The sequence below is a fragment of the Clinocottus analis genome, unplaced genomic scaffold (genome assembly GCF_023055335.1).
Source record: "Clinocottus analis isolate CAN_PGR_092001 unplaced genomic scaffold, fCliAna1.0.p SCAF_3, whole genome shotgun sequence".
Lineage (NCBI taxonomy): Eukaryota > Metazoa > Chordata > Actinopteri > Perciformes > Cottidae > Clinocottus > Clinocottus analis.
In genome coordinates, this window is record NW_027176042.1 from 13,513,261 (window position 1) to 13,538,057 (window position 24,797).

The 24,797-nt window shown below is 39.3% G+C and overlaps 2 protein-coding genes across 4 annotated transcripts in view; one reads left to right on the top strand and one right to left on the bottom strand.

Moving 5' to 3' along the window:
- Positions 1–851: 851 nt before the first annotated feature.
- Positions 852–18,157, top strand: dstyk (dual serine/threonine and tyrosine protein kinase). Of its 2 annotated transcripts, XM_068593465.1 has the most exons (15): positions 852–1,294; positions 1,932–2,001; positions 3,355–3,764; positions 7,373–7,885; positions 8,024–8,219; positions 9,906–10,144; positions 11,475–11,558; positions 11,652–11,828; positions 14,276–14,405; positions 14,557–14,713; positions 15,298–15,430; positions 15,529–15,642; positions 15,752–15,866; positions 16,054–16,188; positions 17,307–18,157. In XM_068593465.1, exons 2-15 carry the CDS (start codon positions 1,971–1,973, stop codon positions 17,492–17,494), a joined length of 2,622 nt encoding a protein of 873 aa, XP_068449566.1. In that variant the 5' UTR covers positions 852–1,294; positions 1,932–1,970; the 3' UTR covers positions 17,495–18,157. The 2 variants fall into 2 exon arrangements, with proteins under 2 accessions (XP_068449566.1, XP_068449565.1); XM_068593464.1 differs by having other exon boundaries at positions 852–2,001.
- A 2,317-nt stretch (positions 18,158–20,474) lies between these two features.
- Positions 20,475–24,797, bottom strand: part of celsr2 (cadherin, EGF LAG seven-pass G-type receptor 2) — a 59,387-nt gene continuing 55,064 nt past the window's right edge. The window contains exons 32-34 of one of the 2 annotated variants that reach the window (XM_068594301.1): positions 23,950–24,165; positions 23,121–23,343; positions 20,475–21,796 (exon numbers count right to left, since the gene is read on the bottom strand). In XM_068594301.1, the coding sequence (XP_068450402.1) occupies positions 21,790–21,796; positions 23,121–23,343; positions 23,950–24,165 (446 nt within the window). In that variant the 3' untranslated portion in view covers positions 20,475–21,789. Of the gene's footprint in view, positions 21,849–23,120; positions 23,344–23,949; positions 24,166–24,797 lie in introns of both variants that reach the window. The other variant, XM_068594300.1, reaches the window with a different exon arrangement.

Sequence of the window (24,797 nt, forward strand, 5' to 3'; positions counted from 1 at the left end):
CAAGACTACCTAAAACTACTATTCTTTGTCCCCTAAGATTTATGATGGATGTCCATTACTGATATTATACTACTGTTTTCACAGGCTGAATAGTGTATCTGTGACAAGTAAACTGGTCTTTATGTGTAAAATCAGTTGGTTGCCTCTGTAACATTCTAAATCAAAATGATGAGATACTAAGTTCAAGTTTCATGTTGATACATATTGCCTGCTGTATCTTCACCTTCCAGTTATCTCTCTCACTGATTATACAATATTTAACACTGACAATGTTCAGCAGTATATATTTTCTCTTTTACATTGTACATAACCACCGTCATACCTTCCTTAAACATTTTGTATAGTTTGTTTATTTTGTATATATCACATGTTTACCCTTCTTTCTATCACTAGAGGACATTGGTCTATTATCCATTCTATACATTAGTGTATCATCATATGTCTCTATAAATGTACTGTTGCTACTGTTTTAAATAAACTGCATTTTTTCACTGATACTGTGTGTGATGAATAACATTTAATCTAAATTAATAATCAATCACAATTTTCAGAAAATAAGTTTTCAAAATGAGACGTCAAATTAACAACATTTAATGATTTCAATTATTATTATTATTTCTATTCTTGTCAACCCTTAACCCTCAATTTGTTTCTCTTTACTTGGTGAAATCAGTTTTCCAAATTGTGTCCATTGTAATTTGTTTGCGTTGGGAAACTTCCTAAAGTACATGAACAACCACCAACATTCTGGACAACAGCCAGCTATTGACGATCCAATTCCAATATTCCTACATTTCCCATGATGCCCTGTGTCATCCCGAACCCCGCCCTTTCCTCTCCCTAAACCCTGGCTGTGTCAACTTTCTGTTTTGCATTGATTTGATTGCTCCAGTCTCAGCGATGCGAGTTTGCCCGGACTGGACTCTCCTCTTCGTCTTCCTCATCATCGTCACCAAAAGAGAAAGTTAACTTACTTTAGTTGTGTCGCCGTCGCTCACTCCATGGTGGAAGATGTCCGCTGGCTTCTCCGGGCCTGACCCAGTTTAGGAAGAGCTTTTCCCCACGCAGCCTCATCAAGGAAACGCCAACTTGTTTTGTTGTCGCGCTCAGCTTGTCTTTTAGTTGGCAACTGTCAAAGTTGCACCCCACTTTAAACACGGAGCTGTATGGCTGTGAAACGGTGACCTGGATTGACGTGGAGGTGGTTGCTATGTCTGTTGAGCCAGGCCGAGGCGGGGACGGACAGGAGATGCCTTCTGGCTAGCAGCGCGGACGTTATCCGGACCACAGCCAGGTCGAACAACACACAATATTTAGCACGCTAGTCCGAATCGCATCATTGTGGTGTTATCTTTTTGCTGTTGTTGACAATCTGTTATCAGGTTGACAGTAAAGAAATATGCGGAGATAGCTGTTTTCTTTACTCTAACCGTTAAAATCTATCTTCGAGTCAACCGTTCAGTTAACTTGCACGCGAGGCTCGACATTATTAAGCTAGCTAGTCGGCTTCAACATCATAACAACTAACTTAAGTTTACTAAAGCCAAATGCCTGGCCTTTGCTCACGGACACGAACCACTACAGGGACCGCTGTCTGTCCAGCACAACACCATTCTTCGTGTTAAACTCCAAGTAAATTAACGCAGATGGGTGAACACACTTGACTAAGTAACGTTAGTACGCAAGGGGGGAAAAAAGGTGTGCAACAGGACATTTGAGAAGCTTAACCAAGACGTTACATTTGGGGTTTAAGCACCTGCTGAACCTTGAGAACCACCAAGAGGAGAAGACTGTTGACCATGGAGGGAAACGTACAACAACAGCAAAAAACGACACCTTTAGCCCGGGAACTGACGAGGATATTTAACAGCTACAACAAACACACCATACAACTGAAGAAAAACTTAAAGGAGACTAACGCGTTCTTCCAGGAAATAAGGCAAAACTACAGCAATGCTTGTGCATCAACCATGAGCTCGGATTCAGCTTCTTTTGAGGCAGGTAGGTTCCAACACACGCTGCAGCGACATCCCTGGGGTGCGACGAAATCAACCATTTTTAAAGCGTCCCATCTGTCTCCTATGGCTAAAAGAAAAGCCATGACGTTTCTGCTGCTAAGATATTTCTCTATCAACAAATAGAATCATTAATTCATTCGGGGTTGGGGAAACTAAAGGGATTAAACCCCCTTCTGAAAAGCATGAGTAGACTAAGTGCTCCAAATATGCTGAGAGATTTATACACTCTGCAGCTGACCAAGAGCCTGTAATTAATATCAGACATTGTACATTAGTTGTGTATCGTGTGAGTGCTTTGGTGACTATTTAGGTGAGTATTAAAATCTGTAAATCCTTTAAATGGATCATACCCCACCCCCCATAGATTTTGGATCTCACTTCTCCATTACAACCACCCCACGCTTTGAATGCTTTATAAAATGTGTATCACAACTCCACATATCCTAACATTTCATGAAAAATGATTTCACTGCACAGGAGTAATGGTATGAAATGCAATGTATCACATCTGCAGAAGTGGCTTCCTTAAGAGCCAGTGTGCTGTTTACAGAGATGGTTAAATGAACAATGTTAAGCCAAAGATTAGTTGTAATCATCAGGAAAAAAAAACCCCATAATGCTCCCTTTCATGGGCAAAGGTGAACACGTCTTCACCGGATATGTGAGCTTAATCTTTCAAATGTGCATTACATGATGCAGAGAGATCATTCAATAGTGCTTGATCTAATATGTTGGTAGAGATTATGCATCAGTATGCATTAACTGCCTATTTAGCCTATATACTGTGCAGGGGTCATGCAGTCAAATGTTCAGCACCTGTCTGTCTGAAACAATATGCTTTAGTTCGTCATGTTAGGTCAACGTGTGAATATTAGTAGAGGAATGGTTGATTAGAATAACAGTTACAGTAAAGCCATACGTTAGAAATAAATGCACTTGAAATAGGCCAATGCTGCTTTCTGTTCTCTTTGTTATATAACTGTTTTAGACTGTGACTCAGCATCACTTAGGATTAGGCCTGTATCTGATACCCTCAATAATAAGGTTGAATTGGTTCTTCTGTGTGTGTGCTCCACATCTTAGTGCTGGATCAGGAAATAATAGCCATGAGAATAATATCAGTCTATCAAATAAATACATCCCATGCATTGAGCGTTCTGTATATTCTGGAAATTATGCTACTGCAACGTATAGTGTGTCATTAAATATCTTATCTCTGCCTACAATCTCGACCAAGAATTCCACAAATAGCTCACTTGACGGGGTTGCTCAAGGTCCCTAAAAAGATCCACTTTCCAACATGATATACCTCTTTGTGTTCTGTCTGTTCCCTCAGGCCAGCTCAGCTGCATCTCTTTCCCCAGCCATGAGGAAGAGTTTCTGCGTAACACAGTGGGCGCTGCCCCGTACATCCTGGTACTAGGCCAGGACTGTGCCGCCCGCTACCAGCTGCTTAACTGCCTTCTGGGGGAGCGGTTGCTGCCACTGGGCCCTGAAGCCGGAGAGGCTTGTGAAGGAGTCCAGGGCACTGTCTGCAAGAGGCGGAAGCTGTGTTTCACCCATGGGAGACAGACACGGCTCAGCTTGGCACTGCCAGGCCAGTATGAGCTGGTGCACCAGCTGGCGGCTAACTGTGGTCGCTGGGACACGGTACCCCGGGAAGACCTGGAGATCCATGAGGAATGTGAGGACCCGGCTCACAGGCTAGCAGAGCTGGAGATCACTCTACATCACCCACTGCTACAGGTAGGCTGTAGATCACAGGCAGCAGATTCTGTGCGAAACCTATTGGATCAACTTTCCATGCAGTGTCCACTTATAGTCTAAATAAGGCATTTGATATGAAGATTAGTCATTACTTTTTCCCCTGGTCATGAACTTCTACATTTAAGTTCCCAGGCATTTACAGTAAGATAGAGCAATGTAGACTTGTTGCTCACTGCTGTATTTTTTTTAGGAGCTTGCATGAAAAGTGGATGTTGTTGATGTTGTTGTTTTATGGAAGAAAGCTCCGGAAAGCCCTCTGAAAGAACTTTTACCAGAACTGACTTGAGCAAAACTAAATTGATGACATCAAATGTTGGCATCAGGACATTACTAGTTTGTCTGATATCTTTTACATGGTGACCCATGGTATCCCATTCTGCAGTAAGTAGATTAAATTGCTATTAAATACACATAAGTGTTCTAAGATTTGACATTGTAAGATACTTTTTTGTTGTATATGCATACACACCCTTCCTGAGGCCAGTAGAGAGGATATCTCTGCAGACCAATGAGCAGCATTCAAATGAAAATGTGTACTTGGAGAGGAAACTTCAAGTGGACCTGAAGTCTTTGCATGGCCCTCCATTTACTTTTAACGTGTCTATGACTATCTTTTGACAAAAATGGATTAATTGAAATCAAAGCTATCGATTCAGAAAATTCACATTTTGATTTACAATTCTAATATGTTTTTTTAACATTTTTTTTAAATGAGGGTTGGCACAGTTTCAGGAATACTAATTGAGAAATGTTGAGTTTTGAATTACTGCTAGTTTTGTATAGGATTCTGATTTTGCCGGTCAGGTTGTGGTTTACTGTACCGGGCATCAACATGAAGAAGAAAATAAAACGGTCCTTTTTTGATATGATTGATCTAAACCTAATTTTATTTTGTCTGCTGGCATTTTCTCTTGTAGGACTAAACAAAAGGAAAGATGGATTGATTTTTTTCATCCTTGTCTCTGGCCTGAACTAGCCTTTGTGTTCACACGTGGTTTAGCTCACAAACCGATTACTTAGGAGAGCTGATTATTTTCTGTGTTGTACAGTCTTTTACTTTTCCTCATTTGTGCTACTTTTCAGAAATACATCTTCCCCAGTCACTATTCTCCCATTCAGGTTTTTTAATACAAAAACAGATTCACAGGTCACTGTGGTTATGTGAAAAAGGAAAACTATATAGTGGAACTGTGCTGGTATTCAACTTGTGCAAACCTGAAAACCACACAGTCTTGTGGGAGTGAATTGATCAGGCATGGTGTGAGGATTGTAGCCCTTCCCTATCATCATGTGTGACACGTGGAAATTAGTCTCTAATCCTTTAGACCAAGGCTCAGAAACAAGGCCTCGTTCTGCCTTGGGGCAGCCCACCAGCCCACCCCGTTACGTAATGCCACTGGTCTGGTGCGTTTCACATGACTAGGTCATGGTAAAAAAAAAAAAAAACTTCACTGTGATGAAGTTGCCATGGTTTCACCTGAATTCTGGGACACTGGTTGTTCATCTTGTTAGAAAAAACAATCTTGTGTTATTAATAGTAATAAAAGTAATACTTTTTTTACTTGTGTGAACTCTGCTATATGAAAAGACCCTTTCATCATTTTATTTCCTCAGCATCTTTCCTGAGAAAATCAACTTGTACTAATGTCGACACACATTTAAAAGAATAATGAATCCTCAGAAATCTGTGGCAAAAGCATTTGAAATTTGTGGCAGAAGCACTGCAGTCATTTTGTCTCAATCGTCTTGTGGAAAACTTAATTTGTGAGAATTTATATTAGTTCAAAATGTTTGACTATTGTTATTATATTTAAATGTGTGACTGAATATTTAAACATTGTTTGGTTAAAACACATGGTAAGGAATTTGCACTACTGTCTTCATTATCTTTAATATGTTGGTATTGTTGACCTAATTTATATTTTCAAAACCCTTTTCACTGCTGCATCGAGATCTCACAGTCTTATCGCGAAAACAGAAAAGTATAGTAGATGAACGCCTGCAAGGAAAATATAAGTGCTGGAAGTGAAGCAAGTCATTTCACACTGTTGTTCATTTTCACATGTGACTGAGAGGCGTGGGCTCTGCAGTCCCTTTTTTGGGGTCAAACAGTTGGTCACGCTTCACGTCAGAGGCGTTATTGTTCGGAGTAATAATACAAACATCACAGATGAGCAACAGAAAGACCAATTGTCATGTATTTCCAAGCTCAAATTAGATAATCTACAACACATTTTTGTATTTATCTATACTTTTGATAGTTTTATCACAAACTAAAGCATTGAGCCATTCCTCTTTAGGTTTCTGCTGAATGAATAAGACATTAACGTGTTTAAATTGGAGCTCACAAAGGTCCAGAATCTGTCTTCTCCCTGCGATATTCACACACTCATGCCATAATCACAGCAACCTGCTTTAGTGCCCAACTTGCTAATTATCCTTCTTCATCCCAGAGTTAACCCACGCTTCCCACCTTAACTTGAACACCCAGTGGACAAAAAGGGTGATATGCTATTGCCACGTTTAAAATGCTGTTGGTACATATTCGGTTATGTTTAAATTCTTGATTTCCAACATGACTGCTTGTCTTGACTGTTGCTTTGTTTAATGCTAACTCACACTGACACTGCTAATACTTCTAGTGCCTTTTTTAAAGCACTGTGCAAAATGGAACAACAAAATAGTTACTTCAAAATTGCCAACAAATACATTCTTGATAGGGTTTGTTCAACTGACTGTAATAAGTCAGTTAATACATTGTATTTCTTTTGATCAGTTGTGAACAAATGTTTGTAGGCTATCTTTGTTCTAAAGAGACTGCTTAGATGGGCTCTGCTCTGTTTCTTGGAGACAGGACTGACCGTCTCCTTTGTGTAGCTGTTGGTCATTTTTGCCTCTTTTCTCAGGCTGTGCCCCGCCCCCGTCATGGTCTCCCATGGTCTCTCAAGCCCTCTTCCGGACTATTTTTGTAAAAGTTGTTATTCATCAAGGGTTAAGAAAACCTATTACTTGTGTCATTTTCCTGCCCTGTCGCAGATATTCCCAGGACCACGACAAATATTGATGTGCCATTTGGTGTTCAGAATTAGAAGAAGCATGAGATACGTGTGGATTATGTGGAAGTGTGTTTTTTCTTCATTTTGCAGTGGAGGCTGAACATAAATGGCCTTATAAGCTGTGCTCCAAGTGTCTTAAACACTTTATGTAATGTGGACTGTCGTTTTCTTTACCTGGTATAAGCCGAATATTCACTCACCCTTTAGTCCTGTTTTTGGTCTACCCCAACTCTTGAAGTAAATGTCTGGCTCATTAACTAATAGTTAGCTCTGGATTTGTCCCCACAAGCAACACCTTTCACATGCACATACACATGTTATTAAATAAAAAGAAGAAGAGTAAAGCAACTAAATCTAGTGGTCTGAATAGCTGTATTTTAATAAGAGTAAATATGAAAATGTGTTTTTGTAAAATGTTGGTACACTGGCCTTTCTCACACAACCATATTTCCTAATTATGTCCTGTATTTACAGCAGTTAGCTTGACAGTGAATAAACATTTGTATGTTTTGTTGTATGTTTTGTCTTTAGGAAGCAAAGGTCATGGTGGTGCCTTGTCCGAGTGTCCAGAACATAGAAGAGGCCCTGGCTGACTGCACCCGCACTGTCATCCCCATCATCCTCTATGCCATCAATCAGGACTCCCTAAGCACAGACCATGTGGCTGAGCTATGGAAGGTCAAAGAGATGCTCTCCTTTCCTATCTGTTTTATTCGTATTCCTGACACGATACCAGCAGCCTCCCCTGAACCCGGCCGCCGTGCAGAGAGGGAAAAGGAGAGGGATAAGGAGAAGAGCGCCCTGCATAAGCAGCTGCTCTCCCTTGACTTCCTTAGTAGCCCAATAGGACACTGCTCCTGTGGCGCCCCTACACAGACAACCACCCCAGGTGCCAAGCCCCAGAGCGTGCTGGGAGAGGCTTTCGAAAGACTGCATCGGTTGCTGGTGCCTTTTACTCGCCAAGTGCTTCAAAACCAGCAAGTGGAGGCTGCAAACCTGCTTAATGGAGTTCATTGTCGCTGTCTAGATATTTTCATCAACCAGGTCAGAGAATGATGCACTTTAATCTGTGATTGAGTACTCCATACTCTTGACAGTTGTTGAACTTAGTTTACTTTGACCTTGTATCCCCATGAAAAATCCCCACCTGACTTTTATCTTCTCTGCTTTCCATCCCTGCAGGCCTTTGACATGCAGAGGGACCTGCAGATAACTCCCCGCAGGTTGGAATACACCCGGGAGAAAGAGGGGGAACTCTTCACCTCTCTGATGGCCATCGCTAACCGTAAACAGGAAGAGATGAAGGAGATGATCGTGGAAACGCTTGGCAGCATGAAAGAGCAGTTGCTGGAGGATGCTGCCAATCTGGAGTTTACAGGTTAGTGAATAAACACCCTGCATACGTGCCACAATGCAGGTTTTCTCTGCTGTGGTTTTGTCAAGACTTGTCATATTTGTTTACAAAGTTATTGTGTTATAAGTGGTGAGACTCACCAAAAATGATATGAGAAAAGTAAATAATGAATACATTTGCTCCTAAATTTAAACTTTCACCTAAACCAAAATGAACCACTGTTTCATAACACAGAGCGGGTTTGAGAAACATGTTGATTATTGCAACCTTTAAAGAATTGAGAGGTATTGAGGTAAATATTTCTGGGTAGGTCAAGCTTCTTTATATCACAATTATGGTTATAGTACTAAACACTACAAAAACAAAAGTAGTTCAAATGTGTGTTTTACAGCGTGCACATTATACTGTAAAGATCGAAAAGGCTCAAAATTATTATTTGGCACTGTTCCCCAACCAGATTCCTTCCATCTTTGTACTTTCAATCTGATTAGCTCTTTTTTGATGGAGTTTGTTCTCATGGATTGCAATAGATATTAGAATAATAAATAATGCTCTGAGATTATCAGCAGCTAGTTTATCTTGTCCTTTAGTTTGATCCATGGAGTAGTCAGTAAAAATTGGTTTGTACAATTCTGTGAGGTTGCCTCTGCTGCTGTCAGACTATTTATTAAATGCATGCGTTTAGAAAATAAGAACCATTAAGTTTTTGTTTGTTTATATCAAAAGTAGAAGTAAACTTGTGAAAATGTGTTCGGATTCAGTCCAGACGTGGACTGATTTTAGTGTGGGGAAAAATGTATTCCCTTTTCAGATAAGACCAAAAATGTGATCTGATCTATTAAATTATCTTAATTTGCTCTACTTGTGAGTTTAACTAAATTATAACCATGTAATTGGAACCATACTTTTATTTTGGATTATAGTGTCTTTGAGTACTTAGAAAAGTGCTTTAGAAAATTATATTATTATTATTATAGAAAGGGGGAAATGTGATTTTCTCTCATAGACCCCAGAAACCTTGTTTCTGTGGGTTCACATGGGCCTACTCGAAAAATGACTGCACGCGTGCCATGTTTTTCTTTCTCTCAAAATCTTCAACTTAATGAGAATTTTTTCCCTCTTCCTTTTTTTATTTTAAAAAAAGATGGCAGACTCGTGGTACCATTCAGATTATTTTATTTGAACCATTCTCTTTGTGTTATACCGTATACAACTGACTTGTCCTAACTGGCCAGGTTTTTCTTATCAGCAGCCTGAGTAACTCAAAGCGAGTTTCTTTATGGTCTTTAGACTCTAGTCAGACTTGCAGAGACTTTAGACCTGCAGAGACACGGTTTTGCACTTTCTCACTTAACTTGCCACTATCAGCCTTTGATAAGGATCGTCCGTAAAAACTGCAATAAGCTTTTTCCTGCTCCAGTCCATCGTTATTATATTGGCCTTTCATATATCCATTATCCACCAACCTCTAAAAGATGCAACCTTCCAAGTTTGAGCAGTATTCTTTTAATTCTGGCACCCAAAACACAGCAAGATGTACTTTACAGTGTGTGACTTTAGCGTACTGCTCTGAGGTAATTCCAGTTTGATGGCTTCAACATCAAGACTGTCTCATACTAATATGTGACATAATTTATTCATCAGGAATTCTGAGCTGTTGGCCACATGCACCACATATTTACTTGACAAACTATTTTCTTTCAACTGCAGACGTCATCGTAACAACTAATGGAGAGCCTGTTACGTCGAAGGAAATCAAGTCTTGCATCCACCAGATCCAGGAGCTGATAGTGGTTCGTTTGAATCAGGCCGTGGCCAATAAACTGATCAGCTCCGTGGACTACCTCAGGGAGAGCTTCGTAGGAACTCTGGAGCGATGTCTCAACAGTCTGGAGAAGTCACACATGGATTCCTCTGTCCACAATATCACTTCCAATCACCTCAAACAGGTAGGCAGTAATTTGTGAAAATCAGAAACCTTATTGATACTATTAATTATCATAATAATAATGATGATATTGATAGTAAATGTATTTTAGGAACGGTTATTTAAATAATTTTCTGACTGATCAGATTTGAGAGAAAATTTGAGGAACGTGTCACACAAGTCACCGGCCGTGTCTACTGTTCATTAAATCATTTAAACTTTAGTGTGCACAAGTCACCAACCACAGAGTCAAATATATGTATTTATTTATCAATTGTAGCCTTTATTAGATTTCGTCAACTCTGCTTGACTTCAGTGCCACAAGCCTTTAGGGCAGGGGTCACCAACCTTTTTGAAACCAAGAGCTACTTTAAGGGTACAAAATATTACGAAGGTCTACTTGTTTGATACAAACCTCCTGAACAACAAAGTTGCACAGATCACCTTTTAATCATAATCATATATGTGAAGTGACTGTCTGATCACAAATCAATGTTTATTATTCCTCACAATAATTATTAACAATTGTTCGACAACAATGATGGTACTTTGTTAGAAAAATTAAAATGAGGTTATATCCATGCAAAAAAATAACTAATATTGAGTTGCTACTAAATAGCTTATTGTTGGAAACAATAAGCTATTTTTTTGCAAAACAAAACAGAATGAGTGCAGATGTGTGAGCATCATGTTGTTCAGAATTAGTGGCTCAGTGAGCTGCTTCCCTTTACAAATCTTTTTAAAACAGGGTTTTAGATTTGATACGGCCGCAGCTCAGCTCAATGTTCAGATCTGTTTTCTGATGTGAGACGCAACAGCAGAAAAGACCTCACGGAGATCTCATAAAGATCGGCTTTTGGCAAAAGGCCAAATAATAATTGATAAATACGGACTTAAAGGAAACGTGGTGTTCATTTATTTTAATGACAACCAGAACGTGTGCAGGTTTTGTCACTGCAGTCCATTTTTGATAGTTTGACATAGAAATAGCTTAAAGCAGCAAATCCCATTGTGAAAAGCACGCAACATATTTTTCGCCTCTCTCTCTGTCCACTGTGTGCGTGCCCGTGTCTGTGCGCATCACATTGGGGCGGAACTGCGCCGCGCGATACAGAGAAGAGTTTTAACGCGACCATGTAGAGACCATGGCGAGTTGATAAAAATAAAAAAAAATTAGATTTTGTCTTTGTTGAAGAAGCTCATTTTCTTTCTCTATTTTTAGAACATGCCATGCGGGCGACTCACGTGGTCCCTGTTGGCACTGTGTTGGCTACCTTTGCTTTAGACCAACAGACGACATTCTGAGGAGGTGGATTTGCTGCATATTTACTTCCTCTTCTTATCTGCCACAGTTATTAAATGCTGCCTATCATGTGGAGGTCACCTTTCATTCAGGATCCTCTGTTTCAAGACTTTTCTGGGAGCAAATCAAACAGGTCGGTGTCTAATAAATTCAGCAATAGGCGTTTGAACCGCAAGGTGATCCGTGACTTCTGAAAAGGTGTTCTTACTCTGTGTCTCGCCCCTAGATAATCCACAGGATAACGTTTGTGAACCCTCCTGCCGTCACTTCAGAGTGGAAGCGGAAAGTGGCCCAGGACGCCATAGAAAGTCTCAGTGCTGCTAAACTGGCCAGAAGCATTTGCTCCCAGTTCAGAACCCGTCTGAACAGCTCCCACGAGGCCTTCGCAGCATCTCTGCGCCAGGTGACCTTTCTCTTTCTCTTTGCCCTTTTCTTTTTTTTCTCATCTTTCTCTCTCCAACCCTGTATCAATGCGCTTGATTCCTTTCTCACACTCATCTTGAATATAGAACTAAAAACATTAATTTTCACTTAACATATACTTTAATGCTTAAGTCTCTCACTGTCTGAGGTTTCCATCTAAAATACATTTTCAAGACCATTAGTGGATGTTATGTGAGGCTATGGTGGATAACATCTTCTCCATCTGAGCTGATTATAAATCCATGCACAAATTAGTGCAATATAATGTAGTTCGCTCTACAACTACTTCTTTGAGAGGACCTGCAATAGCACAATTGTAACTACTAAAGCCAAGATGTTTTCTTCGAGAGCTTTGCTCTCCAGCTCAGCTCTCTTCAAAGATGTAGCAGATGTTTTACCACATTGTTCTACTTCATCACTGCTGCACCAAACCGCCTGTCCATCTCATGCTCCCTTTTACCCTTGTGAACAAAACAAAGAAAAAAGATACTTTAATTTCCTCACTTGGAGCAGTGACTCACTCCCAACACGGAGGGCACAACTAATAATTTTCCAGCAGAAAATGACCCTGTTAAAGGACCTTTTATGGTCCACAAAACACATGTAGACTGGAGGGGCAGCTGAGCTAAGCCCTGCTATCCCTTTCTGAGTCGTCTAACGATTTGTCAAAACTTACTGAATGCCAACCAAAAGTTGCTTAACAACTGCAACTCCTTTAAAAAAAAAAAACTGTTGCTGAGATTCCTGGGCCAAACCCTAAAAGCCTCCTTCTTCAGCTTGATGACCTCCATTTGTGCCGGTGTACCGCAGCGTGTACTTGGGTTGCCACCACAACCGTCACTGATGAACTTCTGACCACAGCTCCTAGCAGCCGCCTCCACAATGAAGGCTTTGAACGTGGCCCACTCTGATTCCATGTCCCCAGCTGCCCCCAGAGTGCACAAACAGTTATTCTGACATTTAAGACATTACATAGAGGCGGGTATAGAAGGGGGCACTGTTTTTTCCCCCCTTTTGCCCGAGTGAGGTACACCAACTCTTTTGTGACTGATTCATATATGGTCTATGAATTGCACCTGGACTGGCCCATCCCCTTGTACTACTTTGCTTGGGGGAACCTACCTGGAGGTATTGTCCAGATAACACAGCTTCCGGGGTCACTTGTACAAACATATCCACCACAATAAAATAATTAATTCAAAATCTGTATTGACTAAATCAAATCGATTTCCATCTCTAAATGCCAGTGTGAGATACGGTAGGTCTTAAAGGTGGATGAAAAAACAGGGCTTTGTAAAAAGGTGACCACAAAACAATGTATGCAGCTATGGTGTATATATGTATTGACTCTCAAGCCGTGCACAGCTCGTGGTTCAGCAATTCATTCCCCTCCACTTGAATTGCTTTGCCTTTTAAGCCCCAGTGTGAAAATGGCTCTGACTCTGTCCTTGAAGTCTCCGACTCTGAGTAATCAGTTCAAGTTAAATTGCTCCGATGACAATTATCACATGACAGACAGTGTGGGTCACATCACTGACTACATTTCCGCGCTTGCTAACTCTTCACTCATACACATAATAATGTAGCCAGTTATATTGTGATTCTTTACGTTCAAGGCTTTTGCTAGAAAGAAATGTCCTAATTAAATTTTGTTTTTAGAGAGTGATATTGAGTGCAGGTCAAACATGTAAACTTCATAAAACATTACCATTGTTCTGTTCAATGTTTAACTTACCTGATAATGATTGAACAAATTCACAATACATGTATTGTTTGTTTCAAAAAGCTTCACAAACAAGTACAGATAAAAGAAAGCAGGAGAGCAATTACATACAAGATTACATTTAACTAATACAAGTGACAAGTAAAACAACATAACCAAAATAATGGATACAATTATACAAAAAGAAGAAAATAAAATAAGGAACAGATAAAATAATAGAGACAAGGATAAATAGCAAAAGTGAGTCTTGAGAGGTGATTTAAAAGACGTCAGTGAGTAATAACACTATCATTCGACAATATGCCAGACAACAGAACACAATCTTTAGATGTTGATTATTAAAAAACTAATAGTGACTCAATCTCACAAACTTTACAGCATGTTCTGATGTTTCAGCTGCGCACAAAGCAAACACCAGTGATGAGAACTCAACCCTGTACTGTCAGCCTCGGGTTAAAAATAAATATGAGATCCATTAAGGAGTAACTTTGTTTACCAGGCACTTCAACAAGTCTGATGAATGTCGACACGACCACAGAGGTTAGAATAACGAGCCTGTAGTCACAGAGAACCTGAGTGCAGTCAAAGTAGGAAAAGTAGGATGCGTGTGAAGTTTTTTGATCAACTGGTAAATGAAACCAGTCATTTGGCAGCAATTTTGGATGCTAACCAGGAGATATTATGTCATGTGTTGGTGTTTGAAGCTGGAAGAAGGGCACACTGGTCGGCTGGAGCGCACAGAGGACCTGTGGCTGCGCGTGAGGAAGGACCACGCCCCTCGGCTGGCCCGCCTGTCTCTGGAGAGCCGCTCCCTCAGGGACGTGCTGCTGCATGGTTAGTCACCACCAAATCATCCCATTGTTCACACCCAAAAAAAGAAATCCGATGCAAAAACATCTCTACATGCATAACAAAATAAAAAAATTGCCAAAGATTTAGTTTTCTTTTTTACCGTAAAAATAATGAGTGCGTTGTTTTATGACAGGCAAACCTAAACTCGGTCGAGAGTTGGGTCGGGGTCAGTACGGAGTTGTGTACCTGTGTGACAGTTGGGGAGGACACTACCCATGTGCCTTAAAGTCTGTGGTACCACCTGATGATAAACACTGGAACGACCTGGCTTTGGAGTTTCACTACACACTGTGAGTTTATGAGAGCGACTGGAAAAACATCACACACACAGACAGACTTGTGAAGACAGCTGCTTTGGCGTGATCACAACAGCAATCCTGTTTGTCTCAGAGTTATTTAATAGTTCACACCAAACTGCTGGTACAAATCTCAATACTCCTCACAGCTGAGGTGAGTATGGGAAATTCCAAAAACGCTGGAGCAGTTTCTGGAGCGGCAGCATTCATCAAGTGCAGAAATGTTTTCATTGGACATGACAGGTGCCTTATTATGAAGGCCTAACTCCACCCACCATATCAACGTTTTGACCGTTGAAGCCTCAAGGCTATTGTGTGCACGAGTCAACCTGTTGAACGAGTCTAATTAAGGAATGCAGGAAAACTTAATGTGGAAAAACAAGACGTACATAAAAAACTGACTTCAAGTTAGAGTGCGATTTTCATTTCCATTAATGTCTGTTTATTCTGAATCTATCGCTGCGGGAATAGTGATTGAGCCCAAGGCTCACTGATGAAAGTATTGCATAATTGATATTTGTAGTATTTTCTGTTCACTCAACGAGAAATTTAGATCAACCATGTGATCTAAATTTCAGGTCTCTACCCAAGCACGAGCGGCTTGTGGACCTGCACGGCTCTGTGATCGATCACACCTACGGAGATGGTTCCAGCATCGCGGTGCTGCTCATCATGGAGCGGCTGCACAGAGACCTCTATACCGGCTTGAAGGTGACTTGACAATGCAGAAACGTATATTTGATTTATCGGTCAAGTGTCATTCTTTACTTCCAGTTAAGTCCCCTCTCTCTCCTTTCCATCTCTACCAGGCCGGTTTATCCCTGAGGGAGAGACTTCAGATCGCCCTGGATGTGGTGGAGGGGATCCGCTTCCTGCACGGTCAGGGCCTCTTGCATCGAGACATCAAGCTAAAGAATGTTCTGGTGAGTTCTGTCTGTGTCTGTGTGTCTGTCTGTGGGTTACTCCAGGGATGCACTATACTCTGACCCAACAAGCACTTCCTACTCATAAGACGTCTCTTTTTTTTCCCAGCTGGACAAACAAAATCGTGCAAAGATCACTGATCTGGGCTTCTGTAAACCAGAGGCCATGATGTCCGGCAGCATCGTTGGAACGCCGATCCACATGGCTCCAGAGCTTTTTACAGGTACGATTACTGAGCAGTCATTCGGCGCATAATTTCATCATGAAATGACTCCTAAGGTACAATCAAATCTTTTTATACACACAGTGTTATCAGAACTGGGATTTGCCGTCACCTCTTTTGTCAAAATTGTACTTAAATTGCCAGCAGTCTTTTTAAGATTCCGTCTATTGTGACCCTTCTCTAACAGGAAAATATGATAACTCGGTTGATGTTTACGCCTTCGGGATCCTTTTCTGGTACCTCTGCACGGGTTCAGTTAAACTCCCAGAAGCCTTTGAGAAATGCTCCAGTAAGGACCAGCTGTGGAATAATGTTAAAAAAGGTAATGCACGCTTTCACACCTGCAGTTTGGTTTGTTTTTGGTATGGAGGTATGTAAATAAATATGTTGTTACCTTGTAGTTCTGGTGCAGTTTGTGTTCACAACGACATTTTTATACAAAAAAACAGTCGCAGTAAAACTGATGTTATACAAACTGATGGGAACTGGAATTGGAGCCTTTTGGAGATTTTGGGGGTATTATCTGGATCCATGCAGGGAAATTGTATTCCGGGGACACTCGAATGCTTCTCATGCGTTAATTTATGTTCTCTGATGTCGGTTACCCACAAGGAAATAACTGATTATGTGTATTAGTCAAGATCTCGTGCTATGACTAAGGACAAACGGGTAGAAAAAAGAATGAAGAGGAATAAAAAACAGTTGCCTCAAACAAAAATATGATGATTACTAAGGATCACTTTTATTTATTTTACTGCTCCAAATTTCTCTTACATCTATACTTCACCCACAAAATGACAATTTGTATAACAATTACTTGCCACGTGCTAACTTGAATTGTTGAAGATCGCATGAATGTTCTCAGACCGGCGTGCTACTGGTCAGCGTGAGTTTGCAGAGTTTTAAATAGTAAGGTTTTTAGCGAAGATGTGTTTGAGAAGTAGTGAGCCTACAACTAAATGGAGACTCATATTACACTGCACGAGTGCGAGTATAGTTCTGCTGTTATGAAAACGCGGCCCGTCTACTTCAATTCATCAACACTTTTCTCTGTTTTTTGATTCACCACGGAGGCATGCAAGAAAAACAAGTTTTCTTCAAGAATTCAAAGTCACATGGAGCAAATTATTGATTCCTTACGATGGTGTCCTTGATGATTCATGACCAGAAAAAAGATTTAAAAGTATTTTAACGTTGAAGTCATGTAAAAACCACATGCTGATTGTAAAACAATGTTTGAAAGCAGCGCAACGGTCGTCTCTATGACGTCGGGGCTTATTCACAACCTCAAATGTAATCAACCTGAGTCTGGTAAGAAGGTAAAAGACCTTCCCTGCTAGCGTGTCAGGCTTCGATGTTCACTCTCTGAGGACTGTCTGTTGTTTGTTGTGGTCTCTATGGTTCTGTCCATCGGCTCACTTGTGCCCATGTTGTCTCCAGGAGCCAGACCAGAGCGGTTGCCCACTTTTGATGAGGAATGCTGGCAGCTGATGGAGGCCTGCTGGAACGGGGATCCTTCCCAGAGGCCCATGCTCGGTATTGTGGAGCCAAGCCTGCAAAGCATCATGGTCCGGCTCTGCAACTGTGGCTCAGAACAGAGAAGCAGCAGCCTCGACAACTCGAACTGAAATGACTCCAGACAAACTAACAAATGTGTGACAGGGATTCTGATCAGGAAATTGTCTTTGTGGTATTTATGAAGTACGGAGATGAACAGGTCACAAATGAATAATGTTCGAATTGTCCTCATTTTGTTGGATTTACATTATTTATTGATAGTTGACAGATCTGAAGTTTGCAATTATGTGTTTTATTGTTTTGTGCATTTGTATACAAACGCTCCAACATGCTTCTGACGTAATTGCTGTGCTAATTGCTGCTTGGTCATAGAACTGTTAGTAGATGCAAATAGTTTTAAAAGTAGTCCATTCCCAGTGTTATAAAAAATATAAGTATAAAAAAATAATTTTAGATTGTATTTAAACTGAAAATGTCTGCATCTACACAAATACATCTTTTTTAAATAAAATTATCTGTTACATCTCAAGTATAACATATCAATGTTTTTTTGTAAATATGAGTAGTTAAAACATTGTTAACTTGCAACACCTCTTTACTGGTTGCATGTGTACACTAGATGTGTACCGGTTAAAACAATGAGCATTGATTTGTTGAGCAAAATACTATTTTTTTGTTTTTTTGTTTTTCTATCTTGTAAATTCTGTAGCGGATGTCCACCGAGTTTAGACAACTGAAATGTCTATGACATAACTAATAAACTTCTTTCAGGAGCTGCTTTCACGTTCTATAGGTCACTGTTAGAGGTCCCAACATTTACCATGTGCCTGGACAAATTGAGATATGGACTTGAGGTCATGTTTCACTATAAGACCGTGAAGGCGAAGTCTCTGACCCCGTCTGCGCTTACGATCAGCCAAATTCCTGAGACACGTCCACACAACCTTAATAAAACACTTCAAGAAACCTTTCCTCAATATCCAGGCCTATGCATAGTAGTTCCTTGTATTTATTATATAAATGTATATTGTGTGTGTGTGTGTGTGTGTGTGTGTGTGTGTGTGTGTGTGTGTGTGTGTGTGTGTGTGTGTGTGTGTGTAAAATACAAGGAACTACTAGGCCTGGATATTGTGTTTTATTTATATATATATATATATTTATATATATTTATATATATATATATATATATTTATGTATATATATATATATATATATATATATATATATATATATATATATATATATATATAATCACTTTTCTTCAACTGAAACTGCACAAATGGGAGGGCCAGGACAATATATATATATACATATATATATATATACATATATATATATATATATATATACATATATATATACATATATATATATATATACATATATATATATATACATATATATATATATATACATACATATATATATATATATACATATATATATATATATATATATATATATATATATACATACATATATATATATATATACACATACATATATATATATATATATATATATATATACACACACACACCACCGTTCAAAAGTTTGGGGTCACTTAGAAATGTCCTTATTTTTCAAAGAAAAACACTTATTTTAAATGAGGATAACATTAAATGAATCAGAAATACACTATACATTGTTAATGTGGTAAATGACTATTCTCGGTGGAAACGTCTGTTTTTTATCTCCATAGGTAAAGAGGCTCATTTCCAGCAGCTATCACTCCACTCCAGTGTTCTATTGGTACACTGTGTTTGCTAATCGCCTTAGAAGACTAATTGTGCAAGAAAAAACCTTGTGCAATTATGTTAGCACAGCTGATAACACTTCTGCTGGTGAGAGAAGCTATGAAACTGGCCTTCCTTTGAGCTAGTTTAGTATCTGGAGCGTGACATTTGTGGGTTTGATTATACTCTCAAAATGCATTTCCATTTTAAACTGCACACCCTTCCTCAAAGAGGTGAAGCAAGAAGACGTCAGTTTCTACACCTCTTTTCTTCATGCACTACTACTGGACATAGACACTGAAAGGTGGTTTACAAAACAAAACAAAAAATATTTTAATTTTATTTTGGAAGAAGTTTCAAGTAAAAACTTTGTATGTATCAATTCATGCACACATGTAGAGCGTTGTATCTCAGTAAGATGGCAAGTCTTAGAACAGCTTTTATACTGATCCATCTAGTTCAATACATACATTTTTCATTTGTTAAGAATTAATGATGACTTATTACTTATCAAGTTGTATCTAACATACTTTTACAGATAAAGACCAGTTGATTCATCAAAGATGAGAAAAATAGTAATGAAAGTAATCATTTTACACACTATAGCTTTCTTGAAATCTTGACTCCACATCAGAACCAGCTGGAGCTCAGAAAAGATAAAGACCAATGATGAAGTGATGAAGACCAATGAGCAGCTGTAGCGCCACCTAGTGAGTTTTTCATGCATCATCTCTCTCCTTGGTTAAATATGTCTGGCAATGTAAGCACCTTGTTGCTCGGCCTCCATTAGATGCATTGTTTTGGGTCTATCATTAGAACTGGTTAGGATTTTATGAATTACTTTAGTAGGATTTTTTATGCTTTACTTTACTAGGAGTATTTTATAGCATCTTTCCTGGCGTTCTATATAACCTTTTATATTAGTAATGACATACTATACTTTGACTTTTTATTATATTGCATGGCATTTATCTACTTTAACTTTATTAAATTTCTTGACATATTATACTAATACTTTTTAATGACATACTGAAACACAACTTTTGAAGACATTTTTTACGACCTCCTATACTATATGAAGCATAAATGTGAATATATGTACTTATAATAGATTCTTACAATACTAAACCTTTGCTTCAACCATCAGCTGCAAAACTAAAAAGTGTAATTACCTCAAGAGAACCCAAAGATGTAACCACGTCCCTTTTTATACTGAATCTTTGATTGTTTCACCTCCAGTAGTAGGATGTACATTTGATATCAGCAGAAAGCTGTGATACAAAACACACCACACAGTGAATTTCACTTGGCTTTGTAAAAACTTTAGGCAAGATGGAAATGGTAGAAAACATTTTAATCAGTAAAAACAGGAAGTGGCAGAGTAAAAGAGACAGTTCTCTGATGGGATACCAGAGTTGATATGATTGACCTGGTATGGCTGTTTCTTATGGCATCAAATACATTTAATTCATATAGTTGGTAAAATGACCTCCACAATTATCACATCATTTGACAGAAAGTAGTAACCAAGATAAAAGATATTTCCTCTCGAGGATCAAGAGTGATTACTAATTACAGGTTCTGAGTGTTGACATATTCACTTACATTTAAAGATTTGTCTTGATTCATTTACAGGCCACTCTGTACAGTAAAAATGGATTACAGCTCAAATATTATTACAGCACAATTTTGCATTATTTTACAAATCACAAAAGCTCCATAGCTAATCTATAAAATACAGCTGTTTAGTCACTGAACTCGAATGAATGCTTTTATCACTCCAGATAAAACGATGAAAAATGAGAGCGCTTTTAACGTCCATAAAAAAATGCACTCTCAGTGACTTACAAAAAAAAAAGAAATTCATCAAAAGTCCTTTGATTCATTTTTAGGTCTGCGCATGCAGCTTCACCCCTCGGAGGCCGAGTGGGCCGTCAGTCTGGCAGCTGTCGCCCTCATCTTTCATGAATGAGAAATAGCTTATACGCATCCGCTAACAGGCAGCGAGTCTTTCCTCCTCAATATGAAGTTCAGAAACCCAAGAAGAGCCTGCACCCGACCGCTCTGTGCCTCTTGGACATTTGAGACGTGTAAAGGAACTCAATAACCTGAGTCTGAAATCCTTAAACAAACACTCGAACAGTAACAAAAGCCGGCAAACCAGAAAGATGTCACAAAGTAGTTAATGCATGAAAAAGGGATTTCCCTGAATGTTTGCAAGTCTAAAACTAAATGACCCACTCCCCCCAAAAAACATGACCTATTATTGTTCCACGGTCTTCAAAACAACTTATGTATCCTGGAACAAATAAAACAAATTCCAAAAATAAAATAAAAAAATTGACCGCCAACAAATTTGGGCGGAAAATTAAAAAAAGTGCATTTCTTCAAGTATGTAAACAAAATGATTTCTTTTAAAGGGAGAGAGAGACTTGTTCTGTCGGTGTGCGTGAGCCTGGGCCAGTGCAGAGACTCCTGAGGTTTGGCACACATGGACACGCACAAATGCGCGCACACAAACTCACTCACACAAACACACATACACACGTACACACAGTCCTTCAGAGGATCATGATGACGAGGGGGGAATTCTTTCTTTTTCCATTTTTTTTGTTTATAAGTAGAAGTCCTTTGCTCCCGGTTTGCATTCTTTGTCGAGGAAGGAGGCTCTACGACCTGCAAAGACACACCCCTTCGTCAGCGCGGTCACATGGAGGTGTTGCGGTGGCTGTCGGGGATGAGGGGGGTGCATGGAGGTTTGACAACAACGACATGGAGAAGGAGGAGGTGGGTGGATTCAGGATGGATGGAGAGGAATGTGTTGGAGATTAATGCAGCACAACATGAGAATGAACACAAAAGACAAAGGAAATAAACACGTGAGGCGATGAAACACATAAACATACAAACACACTGTGAGAGGGTGACAGGTGTTAAAATTATGCACCAGGTTGAAGACCGTGATCCTGATTGTTTTGAATGAGGATCAACGCTTCATGGAATAAAATTAAAGTATAAAAATCTATGATTTTGGAAAGAGAGAAGGGGCAAAGAAGGTTAATTAGTTACCTACAAGTTATGTTTATATTAAAAGACGTGCTGTATTTCATTATTTAATTTCAAGAATTGAGCATCTTAAAGGGTGTTTTTTATATATATATATATATATATATATATATATATATATATATATATATATATATATATTTACACACACACATAGCTTTAACAGACTCATAAATATACACATGCATACAGTCGGTGCCTCCTGTGTCTTCAGCCAGTCTGGCTACTTTATGCTCACCACACATCATTAGCTGAGCTTCAATTTCATAGTGAGCCACCAATTTATTCATTTTGGACATCTGCAGCTTAAAGTGGGGGTAACTCCACCAGCAGTGCTAATTATTTATTCTTTTAAAACACTAAATGGTAACATTACAGTTGCATCAAAGTTTTAATAGCAGTGAAACAATGATAAGAAAGCTGGCGCTGCATGTCCACAACAAGGATGAAACAGCTGTTTCCGTGTGCTTCACGAGCAGCGAGTATAAAATAGAATCAGATGCAGATGACTGGATGGACCAGTTTAAGTAATAAATCCCACAATTTGTTCTTCAAATAGGTGTTCATGTCGTTCTAGCACTCTGAACTACATTGGGAGTCCCTTGTCTTGGTGCAGTGAAATCACAGTGCTCTTAACATTGTCTTCAGACTGTGGGTAATAGCATTACGGGTGCTGTTTTTATTTGGTTTATTAATAACATTTTAGAGTAATAGGTGGAAATGAGACAGACTACAAACAATGAAAACAACAATCACTGACGGCGGCACACATTGTGGTTTGACTCCGACAGAAGACGAAACACAAAATGACTTCTGCGACAACGATGGAGACGTTTACACGTAGAAAACAAGGCGTTTCTCTTGGATTTACTCTGAGTATCTAATAATGCTTTTCATCTTCCTCTGGCTATATTTGTGTTTTGTTAATACTCACTCTGATCCTGACGAGTCCCCGTCCACCGTCCCTGCCTTGATGCACACGGCGACTCCGTTCATCTGATCCGGCAGCCTGGCTTTAGCTCTGCCGGGTCGACTGTCACTCGAGGAGGATCCCTGCGGAGACGTCGTGCCGGATGCGTTTTCACAAAGTTCATTGTGGATGCGGTTGAGTCCATTTCGCTCTACAATAGGAGACAGCTGCTTCTTCTTTAGGATCCCTGCGAAGGATAAAAGTAAGATGAGATAGATGCGGAACAGATCTGAAAAAAAGTGAGTCATTCATGATAATTCCTGAAATTAAATGTATATAATAAAGTGGAATATGTTTTTGTAGTTTCACTACTGAGGTTTTCATGACCTACTGTACAATGACGTACTATACTATGCCTTTTAAATTAATTGACATACTACTAAAGTAGCATAATGGAGTCATACTAGATCTCTTTGTGACATATTTACAACAAACTATATTTAGACTTCATCATGACATTTGTTTTATGAAATATGTATGCTTTGATATCGTTCATATTTTAAGAGATATGATATTCAGACTTCTGATGACATTTTTTATTACTTTTTATAGTGTGATATTTTCATGATAAACAATACTATGACCTTTCTATGACATACTGTACTCCACTATGATTCTTAATGACATGTTGTACGACATAATGTTGTCATCAACACAAAGAGACGTAATATTGAAACATGACTAGACACAAGGTCATGATATTTTCTCAACAATATGTAAAAGAACAAACAGATGAAGTTGTACGTAATGACGAATCCCCTGCAGCTCTCAGTGTTGGGCCGCTGGACTCTACCTTTGTGATGATGGTTATAGATGTTTGGCAAACTGGGCAGCAGCACGTTCCGGGCGTCCTGCGTCTGCTCATCCGACAACGTCCGCATGTCGCAACAGAGACTTGGCTCTGGATTGGCCCGAGTGTCCGGCTTCATTCTGTCTGTACACGCAAGCTCGCTGTCACTCCCTGCCGCCGAGTAATCTCCTGGCCAGAGCATCTGACTCAAACTGTTGTCTGAGAAACAGAAACAAAGAATTCATGAAATGCGGTAACTCAGTTATTTTGAAATATTAAATACGAAATAGTTTATATCGTATGAACCTAATGAGGATTACGCTCCACCAGAGTACTAAATGAACATAAGTGGCGATACAATTATTGTTCCTGGTTTCGTGGTCCTTAGATTGAGTGTCATCAGCTTAGTCCTGTTTGTGCCACTCACGTGTTAGCATTACCTTCTAGCCACAGCGCTAAGCATGCTGCTGTTCTCAAAATATTTCTATAATCCTTAAACTATCTGGAGGAAAAATATTTCATCCATTACCAGGTAGCCAGACATGACGTGTATGCTATACCTCGTTTTTGAGAAACAGAAACACAATAATAGACATTATATTGTGATTAAATATAAGATACTGGAAAGAACTAAGAATAACTTCCAAAACTGTGCCTCACAGATTGATCAAAGATGCATGTCACTCTGGCTGCCTCTGAAATCTATTTGGAGACTAATACATTTTATGAAGTTTGAAAAAGTTGTTTTGTTGTGCCTCCGATTTCCATCCAGATGGTTTGAAGAGTCTTTGATGATTTTAGCAATACTTTCGGTAAATGTTTATGACATACGAGCGGCACAAAGTGGGGCT

Coding starts and splice junctions, on each gene's coding strand:
- dstyk (XM_068593464.1), top strand. CDS start 1,800: ATGGAGGGAAACGTACAACAACAGCAAAAAACGACACCTTTAGCCCGG. Junction 11,829..14,275: donor TCGCAGCATCTCTGCGCCAG/GTGACCTTTCTC, acceptor TGGTGTTTGAAG/CTGGAAGAAGGGCACACTGG. Junction 16,189..17,306: donor GTGGAATAATGTTAAAAAAG/GTAATGCACGCT, acceptor TGTTGTCTCCAG/GAGCCAGACCAGAGCGGTTG.